Genomic DNA, 22,333 nt, shown 5'->3' on the forward strand with positions numbered 1-22,333 from the left:
CAATCCAGTCTAGCTGAACTCCAGCCCTGGCCCCTCCTCCTCCTCATCTGGGCCGGCTGCTGCAGTTCTAGCCTGGAGGAAACACATACTGAAAATGATGCTAACAATGTCAGTCAGGTCCAGTCAAGGCATGACATTGTTCTTGCTGGAACACAGCAAAAATGAAAACTGGCCTGAACAGAAGAAAAGGAAAAGAAGTGTGTGCTCAAATGAATGAAAATAAACAATACTGGCTCATCTTTAGGTGAAGCCATTTTGACAAAGCATATGTTATTTCAACAGCTATTAAAATCAAGACCTCAACTAGCCTAGAATGAAATATCTTAAAAAGAGTAATTTCTGAAAGCGAAAGTATTAAATACATTCTACTATTTTTATTAGTTTTAGATCCTCTATAACACTTAATGAACTAATGCTATATACTATAAAAAACAAAACATAATAAAAATGAGCACGAAGAATGTGGTAGGTACTTCTCTAGTACGGTAGTGGGTTAGACATCTATCTCTGATGAATAACATATGAATAGAAGTCTGAATAACAAGAAATAGCTAGTCACATTAAGGCATTATGAAAGAGAATTCAAATAGAAAATACAGTAAATACTAAAGCCTTACAATGACAGCAAGCCTGAGTAAAGACAGGATGACCATGTGTCTGAAGCACTAGAAAACATGAAGAGAAAGGAGGTTAATGTGTTGCCCTGTAACCATTTCAAGAGGTAGAAGGGTTTAATTGTAGTTTTAACAACCAGCCACTGATTGTTAAAGGAAGACTATTGTAATAGAAATACTATTATTACATAGCACAAGAATGAGAATACATTGGAGCAACCCCTTAGAAAGGGGCTCCAGCAGCATACAGAGTGTTTACTACAAAGATCTATGACTGAAGGCACAGTGCCCACATAATTAAGAAACTCTTGTCAAACAACTGCTATGAATAGAGGGTGGCTGAGAAGACAAAATGCAGTCTAGAACAGCAGTAGCAATGATGACCATGACAAATAAACTCAAATCCCATTTTGCAAGTAAAGCCAACCAAATTTGTGGTAGACTAGATACAGGATACAAACTAAAGAGGAAAAAATATCTAGATTCTGGCCTAAGCAACTGAGAGGAATTCTAACTTTCTATAAGGGAAGATCTAATGAAAAGTACACAGCAAAATAAAAAGGATCAACTGTCAGTTTTAGGTGCCAAATCAAAGGTGAAATGTCCTAAGTTGGACACAAGCTTGGAACAGACCCGTGAGCACAATGAATGGAATGAGTAAAGGAGTGTCAAAGAGAAGTCAGGTACTAGATAATGTAAGGCTTTTTTTGAAGTCCTGTAATAAGTTTGGATAAGTACAACCAACAACAACAAAAAAAAAATCAGTAAAAGCTATGTTTTATTTTGAGACCCAGTTTGTCCTGTAGTCCTAGCTGTCCTGGAGCTCACTGTGTAGACAAGGATGGCCTTCAACTCAAAGAGATCCACCTGCCTCTAACTCCCAAGTACTAGCATTAAAGACATGCACTACCACACCTTGAAGACCCTGTGTTTTATTAGGAAAACCATTCTTATGAATGGATATGGAAGGAAAGAGAGATCAGATAGAATATATAAAATGTCTTGGACTAGGGTGGTGACAATGTACTGAAGAGAGGATGGACACTGTAGACTAGTGTGAGTAAACTGGGCATGGGCATGGAGAAGAAGCAAAGGTGACATTTAGGTTTTTTTCCATGAACCTATGGTAAATTAGGTTGTTACTGATTGAGTTAGAAAAAGTCATATTAAAGGAGAGAAAAATCAGAAGTCTGTTTGGACATAAACAATTTCAGAGTCCTATTCGCCAGAAAAGTGACAGCAAACAACCAGTCAACTTACATGCCAAAAGTTTCAGAATATAGACCAAGCTGGAAGTATAATCTCAGGAGAACACAAAGACATAGAAGGCATAGGACTAAAACCCAGGGCATCCCAATATTTAGCACTCTACCTCAAAAAGGAAGAAAACCCAAAGAGACTAAGAACCAGATATCTTACATAAATAATAACTAGAATAGTATTTAATAGTTTTGTAACCTTATTTAATGCAGTTACTAGAAATAAAGAACCAACAAACTACCTTGTTACAACAGTGAGTTTAAGCTCAAGAAGAATATCTTCCTGTCCATCTACCTGCCCTTCTCAGCAAAGAAGTCACTTTGGGGCTGAGACAGTAGGGCAGTGACAATGCTATGATGCTCACATCCTTGTGGAAGTTTGGGATGTCTCAGGAAGACATAGACCGGTGGTCATAATGGTAAGGCCAATAAAACAGCATGTTGGAAACAGCAGATAAGAGTCAGTCAAGCTGGTGATATATGAATGGCATTGATACATGCACTGACTGAAGACATGAGCTAAACATGCTAAGGATAATAACAAAAGCAAATTTTCTGACTCCTGGAGAAAAAAAATCTGCAGTTATTTGAAGGTAGAGAGGCAGGCAGAAAATACAAATGAATGAACGATGAATGAATGAATGAATGAACCCACAGGCTCGTTATTCATGAAAAGGGAGGAGAAGAAAGCCTTTCATCTAACAGAGGGTTAATATGTGAAGGTAAGCTAATGGGAATAATTAGTGCCAGGCAATCCCCACAGAAGTGGCCGATTCAGGAACTTGTTAAGGCTGATGCATGAAAATTAGATAAGGAAAAGATGTTGATACAATTTATGAACATGAAAATAATCCATGTGAAACTAAAAACTTTCAAGGAAAGATGGTCAATTTAAAATGGGAAGAATTGGTAGACAACTACACACCCAGATTATCAGGTTGCCTTTTGAGGTTAGCTCAGAAAAATGTATCATCACCTCTGTGTACATCTGTCAGAAGTACATGGCTTACATAAAGTCTTAAGAAAATACCAAATGAATGCAGGTGAAGGTCATAACAGAAAATAAGTTGAAAGTAAGATCTTGTAAGAAGGAAAAGAAGTACCTAAGACAATTGAGACTGTCAGAAGAAATGTGAAAAGTGTGAACTACTACTAAATGAAATGCTTATTTCTGAAAAGAAAAATGGAACATGAAAAAAAGAAACAAGTGAGATGGCTAATGAAATATGAACAGGGGTTTATGCTATGCACAACAGTGTTACATTCTCTCAACTAAGGTTAAAGGGAAGGTGGACATACTGACAAACTAAAGTTTGTGTGTATCAGGTACATACAAAGGGTGGGGGAATGAGTAGAGATGAACAAATGCCAGAAAATGACAGGATCTTAGAAAAGGGCAAATGTATAGATTTGATACTATAATGTAAGTATAAAATTGTTTTAAAATAGATCAAAGAAGCAATTAGAGCCACGTATCATGATTGATCCTTGTAAGTCACAGCACTTCAGAAAAGGCAATAGTATAGTGAGTTCAAAGGCTGTATGGGCTACACTAGTATTAGTACACAGATCCTGTCTCATCACAGGAGACTAAAAGGGTTACAAACAGTAGTTGGTGGGCTGGGTGTAATGGTGCATGTCTTTAATGTCTGCATTTAGGAAGAGGAATTCTGGTCTCTATGAGTTCAAGGCTAACCTAGCATAGGGGAAAAGGTCCAAGACACCCATGTCTACATAATGACTGTCTCAAAAAAAAAAAAAAAAAAAAGAAAAGAAAGGGGGACCATAATAGTCTGTAACTAGGAAAAAATAAATCTTTCAGGAACATGAGAAATTAAATTACCTTGGCTGCTCTTAGTAACATCTCTCTTTCTTCTAGATCCTTCCTCTGTTTCTCCAATTGGTCTAGCTGTTCAAGAAATTTGAGTTGTGATCGGGTATCAGTAGACAAGATGTAATTTTCACTTCCCTAGAAAAAAACAGTCTTATGATTTTGGGCAATACATTTGCCTTAGACATTTTGATAAACAATACAAAAGAGTACCGGATATACAAAGTGAACTACATTTTTTCAGAAAAGAGTATTTTTTAAATTTTGTTAAACAAGCAAACAAACAAATAAAAGCCAGAAACTTTAATCAGCCATAATTTGAGAGATGATTATTTTAGCATTTACATTTCAGAACGATTTCCTTGGTCTACTACTCAAGAGACAGGAAAAGTAATTAAGTCAAACAGATCCTATCAATAGGAAAAAGAATCCAGTAGAATATAACATTATTTATATTTCAATCTCCCTTAGTCAAATTAATTCCTATCTATTGACATAAACATGAGCAATTAAATTTAAGATGAAAAGCAAGAAACCTCACTGAAAAAGACAGCTAAGAAAAAGAAATAGATTGGCTTAATCTTAACTAGAATATTAATTTAAATAAAATAAAACCCTCCTATCCTAATAGAACATAAAATGGGAACATTAAAATCACAAGTCAGGAGGTGGTGGCACATGATTTAATCCCAGCACTATGGAGGCAGAGGCAGGCAGATTACTTCAGTTAAGGCTTCCAGGACAGCCAAAGAAACCCTGTATCTCCCCCCGCCTTCCCCAAAACGACGGTCTTGTATATAATTTGCTTATTTATCATTTATTTATTTATTTATTTATTTATTTATTTATTTATTAGCAGGCTGTCACTATACAGACCACGATCTCCTGGAACTTGAAGTCATCCTGCCTTAGCTTCCCAAGTAGTGGGAAAGCATATAATTTACAAATGAAAACTGTAACAAAAAAACTCTACTTTCTTAACTTCAGTATTCCATAAAAATGACAAAATTAAAACTATCTCACTTATCTGGGTATGCAAAAGTACAATAACAGTGCCTTCACATCTAAGTATTTTCTAGTTTCTTCACCTATGGTCACCTAGCACCATCTATAATACAAATACCCAGATGAGGGTTGTTGTGGGCGAAGCAGAAAGGTTTATACAATCAACACTTACCCTGCCATCTACTAATCTCAGCAGTCAACACTTGAGGAGACTCTTACTGCCAAAAACAACTCAACCCTGAGCTCACAGTAAGCGACTGTCTGGGAACACAGCACCACACTACTTCCATCTCTGTCTCCACTTTATCCTCGTGCTCGTGACTGCTTCAATTAGCTTAGACTAAGAGATTTCATATGCCCAAGATTCTTTTTAAATTAAATTTTTATTGTTAGCATTTAACTAGATCAAAAGAATATTACATGGTTTAAGGAAGAAGGATGTATTAGTGCTACTTATTTTACTTAAAGTTTAATACAAGAATTCCCAAATGGTCTTTAAAGTTAAATAATACAAGATAAAATGTGGAATACATTATAGGCCAAGTATAGAGGTTAAGCTCAATAACAGCGGTTTCCTAAATACTTCATCTTAACCATTTCTGTGTTCAGAAACTCCGGAGACAGTTTACAGACAGAAATTTAATTTAAAAGGGACAATAAACACTAAATTAAAAAGCACTGGCATTCTAAAATTTAACCATATCACATTCTCATTCTGTTTCCTTTACCAATTCAGATACAACTGCCTGCGGTATAATTTCTCCTTTTTCTTCTAGCTACAGTAAATAGCTATCTTTCCCTAACCTACTAAATCCCTTCCACCTTTGTTAAGTAATAGGTAACCCCAATATTATCATGTTCCTTCCTGTCTCTGTGAACCAACTAACTAAAGTCTTCATGTCCAAAAGTATGAAAGCCACTAGCTATCCAGACTCAAGTGATATTAGCACCATCAGGTGACCCCACCTAAAGGAACCATCACAGTACCTTTCAGGTAGAGTGAAACTGCTCCATGGCCACAGCACAGATTACAGCTTCAGCAGAGCTGGGTGGTGGTGATACACATCTTTAATCCCAGCACTGTGGAAGCGTACCTCTGTGTTCAAGGCCAGCCTGGTCTACAGAGTAAGTCCAGAATAACTAGGGCTACACTGAGAAATCTTGTCTTAAAAAAGAAAGAAAGAAAAACAAAAAACAAATTTAAAAAAATCACCAAGCAGAATAAAAAAAAAAATCACTAGACTACATACTAGATTACTTCTACATTTTTATTTAAATTTCAGTTAATGACCTATTAGAACATTATACCTAATCAAGTAAAAGAATTTCAAAACTAATATCTAGAGTAGGAAAGATGGTAGAATTTTGCTTTTAATAATGGTGGCTCATTTTTTTTAATAGTTTGTGGAGTATTTCTTTTATTGTATAGATAAAAATAAATCTCAAGAGACAGAAGGACCAGGCCAAATCTTTGATACACATACTATTTTTACAATTAAAGTTCATAAAATAGTGGTAAGTTTTAAAGTATGTTCAAATGCAATTAGGTGGTTTTTATTTCTTCTTAAAAGATAATCCTATCTCTCCATATAATATTGAGACAGCGATACTAGTTGTGCTAAAGAATGAATGTAGGGAAAAGGGTGCAGGATAAATCAATTAGCACAGTGGTTCTCAATCTGTAGTCATGATCCCTTGGGGGTGTCGAACAACTCTTTCACAGAGGTTGCATACCAGATAGTTACATTACGATTCCTAACAATATAAAAATTATAGTTATGAGTACCAACAAAAGTAATTTTATGTTGGGGGTCACCACAAAATAAGAAACTGCATTAAAGTCACAGCATTAAGAAACTTGAGAGCCAATGGTATAACAGTAAATTAAGAAGGTGTTTATCTTTAAGTTAAGTGATCAAGGTCTTTCAAATAGGGTAAATACTACACATTTTCTATGGATACCAAATCCTAGTAACACGGTAACTGATACAATAGAAAGATTCTACCTGAAGATTATACAACAAAGTTTTGAATGGCACACTGAAATGAAATCTATCGGGAGAATTTCCTTGGGGTTAGAAGCTGTGGTGCTGAGTAGGCCAAGGCTGTATCTCATGCTGACAGCCAAACCTGACAATGTGTAAGATTCAGGCATGAAAAGGTCATAGAGTAAAAAGGTCTGTATACAAGGGCTGGAGTCCCTAACAAGATGCCAGGAGAAGCCATCAGCCATTCTCTTCAAAGGCAGAGTCTCAGTTGCAGTGGAGACCCAGGATTGAAGGCATAATGGGGAGAGACTATTGATACCGTGCGGTAAGGGCAGAGTCCCTGAAGAGAGCCCAGGAGGCCAACGATGAAGGTGCTGCCCATGGACACCCCAGTCAACGGGAGACGCCAGGACCAATGACAACAAAAGACAGCTGCAGCTGTGTGAAAAAGCTGGATTGAAACTTCAGGACAAACTGGGTATGCTATAAATGGCAGAGCTGGTGACAGGAAAGCCTTTGGAGCCCAGAAGACCATGAGTGTCACGTACTGAGCTATTTATACTGATGGACTTTGCTTTGATTGTGATGGACTAGGGCTTCGCTTTGGTTGTAACTGTGCTATGGTTCTTTCCTCTTAAAGTAAGAAAGTATATAATTTTTCTTTAACTTATAGGATCCTACAGTTAAGAGTTTTTGACTTAAAAAAAAAGTTAGACTGAGTGGTGGGTTCTTTTAAAGTCTGTACAACTTTTTAAATTTGTTGTAATGATTTGACTTAAGGACCCCTCCACGAGATGAAACCCATATTCAAACACTGCTTGGGTGACCAAGAACCAGAGAATAGATAGCCCAGAGACCTAGGGTAAAACCAAATGCTACTGGCCTTTAAAAAAAAAGTAATGATAAAATGATTTCTAATGATATTCTGTTTTACTCATAGATCAGAGGCTTGCTCAGTCATCAACAGAGAAACAAAAAGTATCTGGTTCTTTGTAATGATTAATAAAATAGAGAAGCCATTAACTAAAATAACAAAGGAAAAAAGGAAGACACAAGTAAGAATCAGAAACAAAATTACTACCAATTGGCAATTACTACCGCCAACTGAACTGACATAAATAATAGATAACCTACAAAATAGACAAATTCCTAGACTCACATAAAATGAAATACTGACACTGTTTTCCACAGCTTTTTATGATGCTGATTCCATATTTTTAAGACAGTCTGATAAATTCTCACAAAAAATTTGAAAGTAAGGACCTTAATACCTATACATCTTCCAAAGCTCTACATGAAGCAGAATGTATGTAAGATGGTACCTCCAGCTAGCTTACTAGGGAAACAGCAGCAGATATTCAGGATTTCTTTTCATCTGTATGGCTGGCAATGTATGGCAGTTATTTCCCTGGCTCTGAAACTACAATTCACAACTGATCTTACCCTAAAGGCCACGAAGCAATAAAAACTACAATTCAAACACACTAAGTACCTTCATCTTGGCTAGAGCAGGTCATTTTGTAACAACACTAGAAATCAGACAGGCGATCCTTGCATTTAGTCGTTCATAGAAGCAGTCAAGAACAGTAATGAGTGGCATTAGTATGAGCACTCATCGTCACCATGTAACTAATAGCCATATATCTGTCAGCAGAGTCCAGACCACCAAAGAGAACACCCACCACCAATATTCTACCCTAGCACAGCCTCCTCCCTAACACAGTCCTGAGGAGGAGCCTCGGACAAAACAGGTGTGTATTCCAATATGCAACACAAAACCTCTTTTAGACACTACTTCAAATCCTATTTTAATTTGATTTACTATATAAGCATATCCAAGTAAGGCAATTAAGGAAACTACTAACAGGAAATATAAGTCTCAATCTTCCTTCTAAAAATACATCAAGACTGGACCTTTGTCCATGAATCCACCTTCAACATTGCTCGGGAGATGAGAATCTACACTTCTTTGATGATTCCCTTTACCTTGTAAACAGTCATTCGATGCTGAGCAATTGTAGTTAGTTTCTCTAGAAGGCCTCGTAATCTCTCCTGTGTTGCATGGGAGATCAAGTTCACAGCATCAGAGTTAAGTTCCGTAATGTCATGCTTTTTACCTGTAGAGGCAGGGAAAATCCATTACATGTTTTAGTAGTGGCTTATAATTGAAATAATTAGCACAGCAGGTATTCAGTTCCCCCTGGAAGTCATACCCATTATGAATAAAGGTTTGGAGATTATGATTTTCCTGGTAAAGTCACAACTTCAAAGATCTTAGACATTACATTAATAAAACCTAGCCTGGAGCCTCAGAAAATATAGACATTGTTTCCCTTAGCCTCTAGAATCATTCTCCCTGCAAGGTCATTTATAGGACAAAGTTAATAAGAACACAAATCAAGTTTAGTGTTCGGGGAGGAAAATGGTAACTGCAGAAATTAGTGTTATATTCTGTTAATTTTAGTAATTAAAAAAAAGGAAAGTCACATTTTACCGTGTTTGACACTGTTAACAATTCATGACATTCATTTCAGTGAACTTAAATTATATATCTGTTAATTCCTGATCTATGAAAGTATCTTTTTTGTCTGTTACCTATTACATTTTGCACTACTCATGTTTTCAAAAATTAACCTATTAAATTACAAGTTGAAATATGCTCAAAAGCCATTATTTCACCATCAATTTCAAAACTTGTTTCTTTTAAGAACAACTTGTTTTATCCAGGTTGTAATGAGGAAAAAAGTATTAGGAAAAGAATCTGAATGACAAGCAAGAACAGCACCTCTCTTACAAACAGTCCTAACAGTATCCAAACAGTGTTTCTCAGACAAAACAATAGATCTGCAAACCTAAAGAGACAGGCAGTAAGAAATCTAAGTCAGATATGTTTTTAAAGGCTCCTGTGTGTTCTTTTTGTTGCTGTTGTGGTGGTGATGGTGCTGTGTGTGTGTGTAATGCTAGCGATGCAGTCTTTACACTTGCAGGGCAAGTGTTTTATCCACTGAGCCATTTCCCCAGCCCTCTGATGTTGTTTTAAAACACATTTATATATATCTTCACAGTAATTTAAAAATATTGTTTGATTTTTATATGCTAATTCATATAATACATACTCATATTTTCATCAAAGGCTGAACTACAGCAAAAACATAATTTAATTACAACTCAAATATACTTTGGCATTACTACAAAATAAATTTTAATTTAAAACAAAGTCTAAGTAAACTAACTAGGGAGAAGATTTAAAATTATCCAACTTATTTTAAACTAAGTCTTCAAAATCTAATTCATTACTTTGGCAAAATTGAGCTCATTTCCAATACAAACTGAAACAAAGGGAAAAGAAAAACCCACTACAAATTCCCAACTACCTTTAAACACTCAACATGAATAATTAGTTGGGCCCTGTATACAAGAAAGAGTAAACTTTCAAAGCAATCAAATGGTTAAAATTGTAATTGAACATGGGTGGCAGAGATGGCTTGGTAACTAAGAGCCCCACGCTGCTCTTCCAGGACTTGAATTCAATTCCTTACATACTTGATGGTGACTCACAACCTGTAACTCCAGCAGCCTCCCTGTGCAACAGCACTTACATGCAGATACTCACAGACACACACACACATATACAAACTTAAAAAATAAATAGGCATCACAACAAAACATAGGGTAGACATAGGAAGTGAAGTTATTTCAAGATTAAATGACATGGGAAATCAAGTTATTTAAAGATTAAAGAAAATGAGCATATAAAATTAGTTCTTGGGGAAGAGGAATTTGAAAACAACGATATACTTATAAAGCTGAAGCAATTTATTTAAAAATCTATACTATCTATAGAAGGCTATGGACTTGATTCTTAGCAAAACAGATAAAATATAATAATTGGTATTTATTTTTTAAAATCTATAATATTTTTGAAGCATTAGAAATAAAAAAGCGTTAATAAATAATTCCTGAGTATATGCAACAGCAAATGTTCAAACTTATCTTCATTAAGCAACAAATCTTAATGCACAAGTTAAAAACTATAGATTAATTCCCACTTTTAATACTTTTAAAAAAAGCCAACAATTGATTAAGGAGAGTTAGTGCTTGTGTGTTTACTATTGACTTTATTGAATGTCTGCAATTAAGATAATTAGAGAAAAATGAAGAATACTGACATTTAATCTAACCTTCACAAAATGTGTAATTTCTATCTTTAGGAATGCCCTCAGTTGGTAACTATTGTGTAGCAAAGAATTTTATTATAAATGGAAAACATCTCCAAAAATAAATGAACATTCATTCACCCCTTGGCTGTTTCCTTTAAGCTTAGATTCAGAGAATTTTTACGGTTTACATTTTGTATTATATTGTTTGTTTCATCATTAAGAACTGAAAACACAAATAGTTTCTTCAATTCTCCTAATGCAAATAGGGCTGCAAACTACAGCCAACAAGTCAAAACTCATCTCTTTCTAAGCACAAAGTTTTATAGGAATCCAATCAATGGATTAAAGGTTTGTTTCTCTCCCAAAACAGATGCAGAAATTCTTTCTGTTTGTGACTTAGTTATGACAACTAATGTGTAGCCCTTAGGTATAATTAATCAAAAGGAATAAGGTAAGGGTAGATCACATGAGGGCACAACATAAAGAGAGCTGTCCAAAGACCACCAAGGAGTCCCTGGCAAGGAATCCTGATGAGCATCCAGATCTGACGTTCCCACTCCAGAACTGTGACAATAAATAGGTATCATTGAAACCTTCAAGGCTATGGTATTTTGTAAAGGAAGCCAGAACCCCAACAAGATACAGTCCTGCTCATCTGTTCATGTTGCTCCTGTTTGCTTTCCACCTGAACAAGAAAGTTGAACGTCTGTGACAAAGATCACAAAACACAAAGTGAAAAAAATCACCTGGTCCCATGTGGGAAAGAGTTGCTGGCTATTATCTTACGATGTCTTCAAACCTTAAGAAAATGATCATCTAGGGATCAAAAGGCAGCTCGGTAGTTAGGAACACATACTGCACTTGCATAGGATTCAGACAGCGTTCCTAACATGCACATTGTGAAGTTCACAGTCACCAGTAACTCAAGCTCCAGAAGTACTCTACACCTCTGACCACTGTAGGCACCCTCACATTAGAGAATATACTCATATACACAGAATCAAAAATAATATTTAATTTAAAATGTAACATTTAATGAAGATTTAAATCAAACTGAATAATATATTTGGAAGGTCAAGAGAACTGAGCCAATGCTCTGGATAACAAGGCATTATAGTCAACTGATGACAGCATTTTCTCAATAGAGGCTCCTCTTCCCAGATAACCTAGCTTGTGTCTAACCGACAAAAACTGTACCAGGAAAAACTATTGTTAATTATAGTTGCTCACAAAAAATAAAATGGCCTTATTTAAATTACAAAATAAAAGTGTCCAATATAACACAGCTAAAACATTCATTTATTATGAAGCAGACCAACTATGGTGTAATTCATATAAAATCTATAATCTGTTTCTCATTACATTAAATATTATATATTATAGTCTTTCACATGCTATTGAAATTTGGCTCCAAATAATAAGAGTATATTCTCTTCCATTTTCTTAAATTCACTGCAGTCAACTAAAGACCACCCTGTACCTAGAGAAAAATCTTAATATTCTAGCTCAGTTTTCTTCTATGGTAAGAGTGGAATTAAATTTCGGATTGATACAAGGAAAAGGGGATTGTTTCTTATTATGTATTCCTATAATTTATAAATACAGCATTTAAAATAGACTTATTTATCTACACACATTACTAAGGATCAACAAGTAATAAGATTTTAAAAACAGCACATAGAAAATATTTATGCAAAATGTGTAGTTCTACTACTCAAAAACAAAAAATGAAAAAATTATTAACTTCTATCATCTATCCCCAAAAGAAAAGGTTGAAGAAATTATTTTTAAACTAAAATGCTTCATTCTATAATACTCAGGAAATCTCAGAATATTTCTAGAGCCTTATCTAGAAGAGTTTGGCCATATCTTCAAATAACATTTCTCTTCAACAAACGTACATATCAGATCAATAATCATAATTCCATACTCACCAATGTCTAAAATTCTCTTTTGTAGAGCTCCAGTGAAAAGAAATGGTTCTTCTTTGCATGACTGAATGAGTGTGCCAACAAATTCAGAATGTGTTGCTAAGATGCAGGCATTTTCTTCATCAAGGTTGACCTCTGCCATGCAAGTCACATCATTGATGTCATCTTCACCTCTAAAGGGACAAAAGGTTACAGTTTGGATAGTGTGTATGTATGTTTGTGCATGTGTGCATGTGTACACACACACCTATGCATGTGCATGTATATACACGATTTCAGAGTGTAAAGAAACATAGGCCTTAGGCAAATATGGCAGTGCCCACTGTAATCCCAGTACTTGGGAAGCAGAGGCAGGAGAAACAGCAGTTAAAGGTCATCCTTGGCTACACAGCCAGTTCAAGGTCAGTCTTCGCATGGAAAACAGAAACAGATCTTTCTTATAAATAATATTATTTTATAGAGTCTACTCAATGAAGTGAACTGAAGAAGACTATCTTTCTTCTTAAGATTTTAAAATTAGAAGAGCAAGCTTCCCGGAAGAGAAATCAGAACCTGCTGTGTGTTCCAGAGTTTATCTTTTCTTTTGGTAGTTGAGACACACCAAGAGGGATTTGGACTTACCCCAGTCATCCACAAATCCTCTACAATGAAAGACAAGGAAATGAAAACGGACTCTTTGCTTTCATCCAGGATTGTTAAAAGCCCCTCAAGATTTCCCCTGTGTCCACTATTCCACTTAATGGCAGCAGAAACACCAGATCATAAAGTCACATCACATAAAGTCCCTTAATTTTTTTTTTCTTTTTTCTTTTGGTTTTTCGAGACAGGGTTTCTCTATGGCTTTGGAGCCTGTCCTGGAACTAGCTCTGTAGACCAGGCTGGTCTCGAACTCACAGAGATCCGCCTGCCTCCCTTAAGAAACTATTTATAAGCCTAGCTATTCTGAAATCAAATTTCTAAATTAATTTTGTTTTTATGATTCACATTTTTGCATATGTCCTCTGTACCAAATGAATGCATTAAAACACTCTCAAGCAATTGGCTACAAAGGACCTATAGTCAAAGTATAAATAAAATTGCACACATGCACATACATACACACAAAAACAAACTTGAAATAGGTTTGGGTTCCTTGTTTTACACCAGTAAAATTAATCTTATAGGGCTGTTATTTGTCTATAGTACTAATGAGAGGATATATAGTTAAGAGAAATATAATACAATTCCCTCTGAGGATCCTATCCACCACATGTGATAACAGTCTAACTAGACTGATCATGATTCACATACTAAATATACAAAAGTGATTATTATATTAACAAGTATTCCATAAAAAGATGAGCAAATGGTACATCATGAGTCTATGTCAAATAGATTTAAATTACATATCCCTTAGTAATGATGCATTTATGTAAAGAATAATAATAAACACTCAAGAAATGAAGATCCTTGGTGTACACCTTTAAAAAGCAGCACATTAAAGACAAGAAAATAAAAATGCCCATAAAAACATACAGAAGTGAGCCAAGTGAAAAAAACGATGCCAGACACACAGTTTAAAGTTAAAGAACAATGGCTTTAACATCATGCAGGCTACTAACTGCTCAACGTGTAAAGGTGTGTCTATAATAGCAGAAAAAAGAAAAAAATTAGTATCTCAAAATTACTACTGAAACATTCATAATAAAGAAAATAGAGTCCATCTATTAATATCACAAAGTTCTCAATGGCTCTAAAAATCAACTTCCAACTGATATAAACCAAATGAAACGTCCAGATTTAAATATTTAAACACAAAGCATAATATGTCAAAAACAATTACCAAAACAAGGATCAGAGTCTAAGATTTTTTAAAGTAATTATTTTTAAAAGGCCTAAGTAAAATACTTCAAAATGACCTAGCATCCCTGGGTACTAAAAGAGGGAGTAATGAGTTTTGATGTTCTACTATACAGTAAAGTGACTATAAAAAAATGACTGTATGTTGCAAAACAAAACAAAATAAAACACAAGGATCTTGAATATTTTCACCAAAAAGCAATGGCAATTGATTAAGACTGTATTACATTACTCTGATTTGAACATTATACAATGTATACATGTATTGAAACATAACACAGTATCAATAAATATAACATTATAGCTCAAGTGCCAATTTTCTAAGGAACCATCATACTGATTTCTAAAGTAGCTATACTTCCACCGGCAATGGAGGAGTGTTTTCCTTACTCCTCATCCTAGCCATCACCAGTTGTCAGCTTGTGTTTTTAATCTTAGACCGTTCTGAATGATGTAAGATACATATAACACTCCTAGGCATAAACCCAAAGGACACCCAGTCCTACCACAAAGACATTTGCTGAACTATATTTACAGAAGCTTTATTCATAATAGCCAGAAACTGGAAACAACCAAGATACATTTACACAATGGAGTTTTATTTAGCTATTAAAAAATGACATCTTAAATGTGCCATTAAATGGACAGAACTAGAAAAAAAATCATCCTGAGCGAGATAACCCTGACCCAGAAAGACAAACTCATATAAGTGGACATTAATTAGCTATAAAGTAAAGGATAATCATGTTATAATCCATAGACCCAGAAAGGCTAAATAACAAGGAGGGCTCCAACAGAATGCATGGACCTCCCTGGGAAGGGGAAATAGAACAGCTTTCATGATTGGACTGGGGACAGTTGGAATAAACACTGAGATCCTAGTCCATACAGGTAACAGACTAAACAGAATGTATTCATATATTTAAAAATGTGTGCATGCATGAATAATAACAAAGAAAAGGTGGCCATTATTTTGAGTGTGGGGGGGTATGTAGGAAGGGCTGGAAAAAGAAAAGGAGGAAAATGATGTTTCAAAAAATAAAAATTATAAATAAATTAAAAGTTTATGCAGCTGGAAAGATGGTTCTGTGGTTAAGAGAATTTGCTGCTCTTGAAAAGGACCTACGTTTGGTTACCAGCACTTACATGGCAGCTTACAACGGTCTCTGGCCCAAGTTCCAGGGATTTTGACACCTTAGTGAACACAGTATGCATGTGTTACACTTACTTAGCTGCAGGCAAAACACTCAAATACATAAAATTAAAATAAATGAATCTTTATTTAAAGGTTTATTACAGAGAACCAATTAAGAATGAATGCTTATAAATGAGATTTGTTTGCAGACCCATGTATATACAGCATCTTGCTTTTCTGTTAGAGTTTCTCCACAGCTACTAGAAAGAATTCAGTCTTTAGAGAACATTTCCAGGCCTATATACTACAAGTTCAAACACCAGTACTAGGATCTAATTCAAAGAGAAGCTCTTCCTGACAAATAAAAAACTAATTACCCAACAATTACTTTTTACCCACCTTGTCCCAACCTAACCATAATTCCTTCTGGCACAGCTAGCAGTAAGCACTGCACAGGAGCAGGGAGGGCCTCTACTGAAAAAGAAAAGGGGCAAAGAAAGAGTACTCAGGCCTTTTAAAAGTTTCTCAGGAAAAGGAGGCAGACAGTAAGAAAGCAAAGGCAACACAGGCAGCAGCACTGTCAAGAAAGACTAGGACAATTTCAAGGCTATTATGCACAGCAATGTTTGTGATTCTGTTTTGGTTATATTTCCTTTTAAAGGTGAAAAGTGAAAGCCACTGAGCCCAAGTCTTCAAGTGTAATGCAAGGCCTTCTAATGAAGGTATTATGCCATATATCTATTAGTTTTAAAAAAAAATATTGAGAAATTCAGTAGTTTCATAGAAAAGCCTTCAAAAGTCTTGGTACTGTAGCACATTATACAAATTAGGTACCATCCACTTGTCATGTAGTCTGTCTTCTGAAACTCCTCTATTTGTTTTCGATAAAACTAAATACTTTTTCAATGTTTATTTCTTTATATGTTTCTACTGCTAAACTCTACAATAGCATTAGATTAAGTCTTCTGAAGGAGATAGAGTTACATCCCTTTCCTGCTCATGTCTACAGAAGGAGCCTGGTTCTCCCCTTTCTCTATTATCAACAGCTCCTCCTGATCCTAGCCTCTATGACAGTCTCGATTTTTGTCTAATCTTCAACTTGCCTTGCTCTCTTATTTTCAGCTAAAACCTGATCTATATGCTAGGTCAACTTCAATTACGTATTTTTAAAACAACTGCCCAATTTCTCTTTAAATATTTCAATTACTTCTCAAATCGGTACAACTTTTAAACTTCTGAGAACATATTTTTGCCCATTACAATAGATCTTACTATAGTAACTAATCTAATGTTCAATGTAATTGCCTCAGTTTACAACAAAACCACCCTTACTGACCATATTTTTAAAAAAACAGTATATAACTTGCACATAGATATTTAAAGAAATTTTGTGTGTCTTATAACAATGTGATGATTGCCTAAGACAATATAATAAGCAGCAGAGATGAGTAAATACAAAACAAAAAATAAACAAAGGAATTCTGAATCACTATGCCTACCTTGTTATACTGACTCTGCCAATTACTAAGTAAAATAAAGTTTAATGTCTATGAACCTTTACTTTCGATAAAAGGGTAGAATACTAGTCCCTACCCTTAGACTGAGGACTGAAGAGGGAATTTATATCAAATAGGGAGTCCACATGCTTTTCAACTTATGATGGAGGTGGCATTCCCAACAAGTCCTTTGTAAACTATAAGCTTCCTAAATTGAACAAACATTTAATATACCAAGCTGATGTAGGTGGGTCTTCTTTCTATATGTTGCTTTCATTGGTTAGTTAATAAAGAAACTGCTTGGCCTGATAGGTCAGAACACAGGTGGGTGAAATAGACAAAACAGAATGCTGGGAAAAAGGGAAGTGAGGCAAATGCCATGATTCTTCGATCTGAGACGGATGTAGGCTAGAATCTTTCCCGGTAAGCCTCCACCTTGTGGTGCTACACAGATTACTAGAAATGGGTTAATCAAGAGTTAGCCAGTAAGAGGCTGAAACTAATGAGCCCAGCAGTGTTTAAAAGAATACAGTTTCTGTGTAATTATTGTGGGTAAAGCTAGCTGGTGGCCGGGAGCCGGGTGGCAGGAAGCGGCCCACAGCTCCTTCTACACCAAGCATCATAGGTTACCTTAGCCTCCTGTGAACAGTTCAGAATACTTTAACTGTTATACAGTTAGGCAAAGTACACCATGGCAAAAAATATATAAAGACACAGGAAAATGGTAACAGGCTCTGGGTTAGCATCCCAGACAGTGGAGCAAAAGCATGAGCAAGTCTTACTTTTCTTTCTATATAACCTTTTGAGTTTAGTGCAAAATAGTATGCAAAATGCTTTAAATTTTAGTCAAAAATCTTTTTAACTACCAACAAAGTAAGCTAGGTATGGTAAACACCTAGTCTCAGCCACTCAGCATCTTCCCTGTGAAGTCTGCCTTCCAAGTACTTCCCCCCAGTAGTGACTCAGCTCAACTATAACATGTTTATAAACACTTATAAAAACTTCTTAATTTCTCTATTTATATTTAAGTTAATTTCCACATGGGAAATTTTCTTCAGTTTTCTATTAACTAAAATGTAGCATCACATACTAAGGTATTTCTCAGAATTTAATGTTTTTTAAATTTATTTATTATGTGTACGAGTATTTTTGCCTATACACACACACACACACACACACACACACACACACACGACCACCACATAAGTGCCTGGTGCCTGTAGAGGCCAGAAGAGAGTGTTGGGCCTTATGGAATTGGAGTTGTGGCCCTGACCCAACGCTGGGAACTGAACCAAGTCCTCTGAAGGAACAAGTACTCTTAACTGCAAAGCCATCTTTCCAGCCAACTAATGCTTTTAGAAACCGCTAAAAAGTATATTTAAAATAAGGTCACACAATCAAAAACAACCATATACAGCACTCATGACTTCTATAGAGTATAATGAAAACCAAAAATCTGAAGAATTTTTAGTTAAAAGATGTTGAGATTTTTATTTTATTCGTTTGTTTGTTTGTTTGTTTTTCGAGACAGGGTTTCTCTGTAGTTTTGGAGCCTGTCCTGGAACTAGCTCTTGTAGACCAAGCTGTCCTCGAACTCACAGAGATCCGCCTGCCTCTGCCTCTGAGTGCTGGGATTAAAGGCGTGCGCCACCAATACCCGGCTGATGTTGAGATTTTTTTTAAGATTAATTTCCAAAATTGGGGTGGGGGGGGGGACAGAGACTGAGAGAAATATGGGAGGGACACCTCTGTGGAATCATTTCTCCCTTCCATCTTTACGCTCCTGTGATCAAATTCAGGCCATCAAGCTTGCACAGCAAACACTTAACTGAGACACCTCAACATCAGCCCTGTTTTATTTCTTATTAAGCCTATCTACATGATATAAGCCAAACATGGAAATGCACTAAGCTATAAAACTAAAGAGTACTTGATGTGGGATGGTCTTCTGTCAGTGTTGTTTTTTATTGGTTGATGAATAAAGCTGCTTCACCCAATGGCGTAGCAGAGTACAGCCAGATGGGAAATTCAAACAGAGCTAGAGGGCGACAGCAGGGGAGTCAAGAGCCTCCTCCATAGAGCCTCCGAAGGAAGTAACAGCTTTGCGGCAATACACACATTAATAGAAATGGGTTAATTTCTGGGTCTGGGTTACCTCACTCAATATGGTTATATCTAGATCCAACCATCTGCCTGCAAATTTGTAGTTTGGAGGTCACAGGAGAAGGTAGAAGGGGAAGGGAGGGGGAGGAAGGAAGGGGAGCAAAGAAAACTGTATAGCTCAATAAAAACAACAAAAAAGTAGGAAAAAAAAGGAAATGGGTAAACTTAAAATGTAAGAGCTAAGTAAGAATAGACCTAAGCCATTGGTCAAACAATGTAATTAATATAGTTTCTGTGTGATTATTTGGGTCTGGGTGGACTGGAAATGAAAATGCAGTCTTCGTTTACAAGTACTGGTTCTAGAGCTAGAGACTCCAAGGTTTTAGACTCTGTCCTACAATTGTAAGATGACTGTGCTTAGTATGACTCTTCCCATCTCAAAAATGACAATGAAACCATATCTATCAAGTGTTCTTAAATGAAAGCCATATTAGATGTTAAAACTGTATTAGAAACTAAGCATGAATATAATTTTTGCATAGTAAAATAATAAGCTTATCATGTTACAAAGAAGTAACTTCAAATGTAACCAATGTAAATTTTAACAATAATGAATACAATAGAGTAGAATCTTGCCATCCTCTCTTTCATAAACCTCCCTAGAACTCACTTTGAGTCTCTGACTCTCACATCCTTCGGTAATATCATGTATTTGTAAACTGGAAAACAGCTATTCATTCAGTTATTTAGATACTCCAAATTTAGATTACTATACAAAACTTAACTCATATTACTATCTCCAACAACTATGTTAGAATATGCAAATGCTGATAAGCTGTCAATTTTATGATGGTAGACACACTTTTCCCAAAATTTTAATTTCACTTAAAATCTTAAACCTTATGGGAAAAAATTATTTTATTTGTTTTCATTAAAATGCTAAATCTTCAGTCAGCATAACTGTAGTGTGTCTGTCATTTGTGCATTTAAGTGAAATGGCGTACCAGATGTTTCACCCCACCGTTTGAGGCACCAACAGGTTACACAGTGAAAAGGGATAGTAATATAACACCAACACCTTGCAACATCCTGAAAGAGTATGTTTCGAAATTATTTTCTCCAGACATTTTGAGAGAATTAGGTACTTATTAAACTGTGCTGAGTATTAGACATACCTAAAAGGTTTCTTAAAACAGATTCCAGTCATTTCTAGTCTCCAGATAATTCAGCAAGTTCCTTAGGTAACCCTGAAATTGTTGATCTACATTATATGAGCAAATATTAAGGCAGTTTCAAAACTATCCATTAGCCTTTTCTTACATTTCTATCATTTTAATTAGATTAGTTCTGCTAAAAATTTGAAGGATAGCCATGACCAAAGGATATGCATGAGCAATAAAGCTAACTCCAGTCCACAGTTTTAAACTTCGCTCACAGTGTGCTCACCTCTAAGGTTTTTCATCAGTTTCCTTCCTGAAAGCAAAGACAGAACCTCTAATCACAGACTAAAGCAGGGTTATCACCAGTGCCATCAAGACCCTTAGCTGGGGCAGGCTGACTCCCTCCATCTATGACCAAAGAAAGAAACATAACAACAGCTAAGGCACTGAAAGCATTGCACTCTTGAGAACAGTTAGAAGGTTAAACTATTTTTATTGGTGGTTACAATTTGTTATCATATGTTATAAAAATCCCTGCAATGGAATGAGAAACTGGAAGATCATCCAAGGAGAGTCCGCTCTGTTCTACCTGGGACTTTCAATTGGTTACTCCAACATGACTGTATTACCAGGGCTTCCCCATTCATTTCTGCTGAAGTTGTAAATATTTGATTTGATGATGGGCACTACTTACCATTTGTTCTTTTAATTGCCAAAGGCACAACAAATTCACTCACTCAAAATCAAAGACATGGCAATCGTGAATGATTCCCTATACAGAATAGTGTTTAACAGCTTTGAAAGACTTCAGGGTCTCATCTCCAAGTCACTATGTGTAGTACCTTGTGGAACGTCAAGCATCTAGCTTCCATATTTTAGTTGGATTTTAATACCATGCCCAATCCAAAGTGGGCTTAGCTAACATGAATATGTTTTCTCTGCCTAGTTACTAGTTCCAAGATGAGAGTCTGGTTTGTACAACAAACATTTTTCCCCTCTCTTTTTAAAAACTCACTAACCAGAAATGATTAAACATTGTATCAGCAGCACATAAACAATACATATTATTGATGGATTTGTATGCACAATACACAAAACAAGATGCATATGCATATGTTTAAACATATTTAAAATATATTAGAGAACTTGATTACCCTTGCAATACAGAAAAAATGAAATAGCAAATTTAGCAGTAATACAAACTATGAAATAGCATTAGTACCTTGTTTTAGAAGAAACCTGAATCTCTGGTGCCCTCTAGGGTCTTAAACACTATATAACCTCTAATAATCACTGCAGATACACCAAGAAGCTAAATATAAAATAGGATTTTCTAGTGAAAAAGTCACAAATCTACAATATAAATTTAGGTTAGCCAGATATCTCTGATTAACAAAAATGCAAGATATCACTCTGTATTACTAACTCCAATCTAGTTTAGATAAGACAAGGCCTAATGTCATATACTACTATTTTTTAAAGGTCTGTTTTTTAGCTTCATTTGGATAAAGTAGCAGTAATAATGTTTCCAAAAAAGCACACATTTCTTAAACCTCCTATAAGATGTGTAAGATTATATATGATCCAAATTACTAAAAAGTATTTTTAAATTATATCTTAGAGCAAAAGTAAGACACCTGATTTAAAAAAAAAATAAAGACATCAAAAATAAAACACAATGTAGCCTCTTCCAGTAATGAGGCTAGGAAAACAGATATATCCACAAATAGAATAATGAAAATGAATCCATACCTCTCACCGTCTAAAAAAAATGAACTTGAAATGGATCAAAGACTTAGACTTAAAACTCTG

At 35.5% G+C, this 22,333-nt stretch overlaps 1 protein-coding gene across 1 annotated transcript in view; it reads right to left on the reverse strand.

The window, feature by feature from the left end:
* LOC121443157 (transcription initiation factor TFIID subunit 4B-like) overlaps nucleotides 1–22,333 on the reverse strand; it is a 121,314-nt gene that overhangs the window by 46,849 nt on the left and 52,132 nt on the right. The window contains exons 10-12 of the mRNA XM_041644830.1: nucleotides 12,792–12,961; nucleotides 8,684–8,814; nucleotides 3,717–3,842 (exon numbers count right to left, since the gene is read on the reverse strand). Of these exons, the coding sequence (XP_041500764.1) occupies nucleotides 3,717–3,842; nucleotides 8,684–8,814; nucleotides 12,792–12,961 (427 nt within the window). The remainder of the gene's footprint in view (nucleotides 1–3,716; nucleotides 3,843–8,683; nucleotides 8,815–12,791; nucleotides 12,962–22,333) is intronic.

Source organism: Microtus oregoni, unplaced genomic scaffold, assembly GCF_018167655.1.
Source record: "Microtus oregoni isolate MIOR12 unplaced genomic scaffold, Mior012 000101F_ref0000407, whole genome shotgun sequence".
NCBI classification, from domain to species: Eukaryota; Metazoa; Chordata; class Mammalia; order Rodentia; family Cricetidae; genus Microtus; species Microtus oregoni.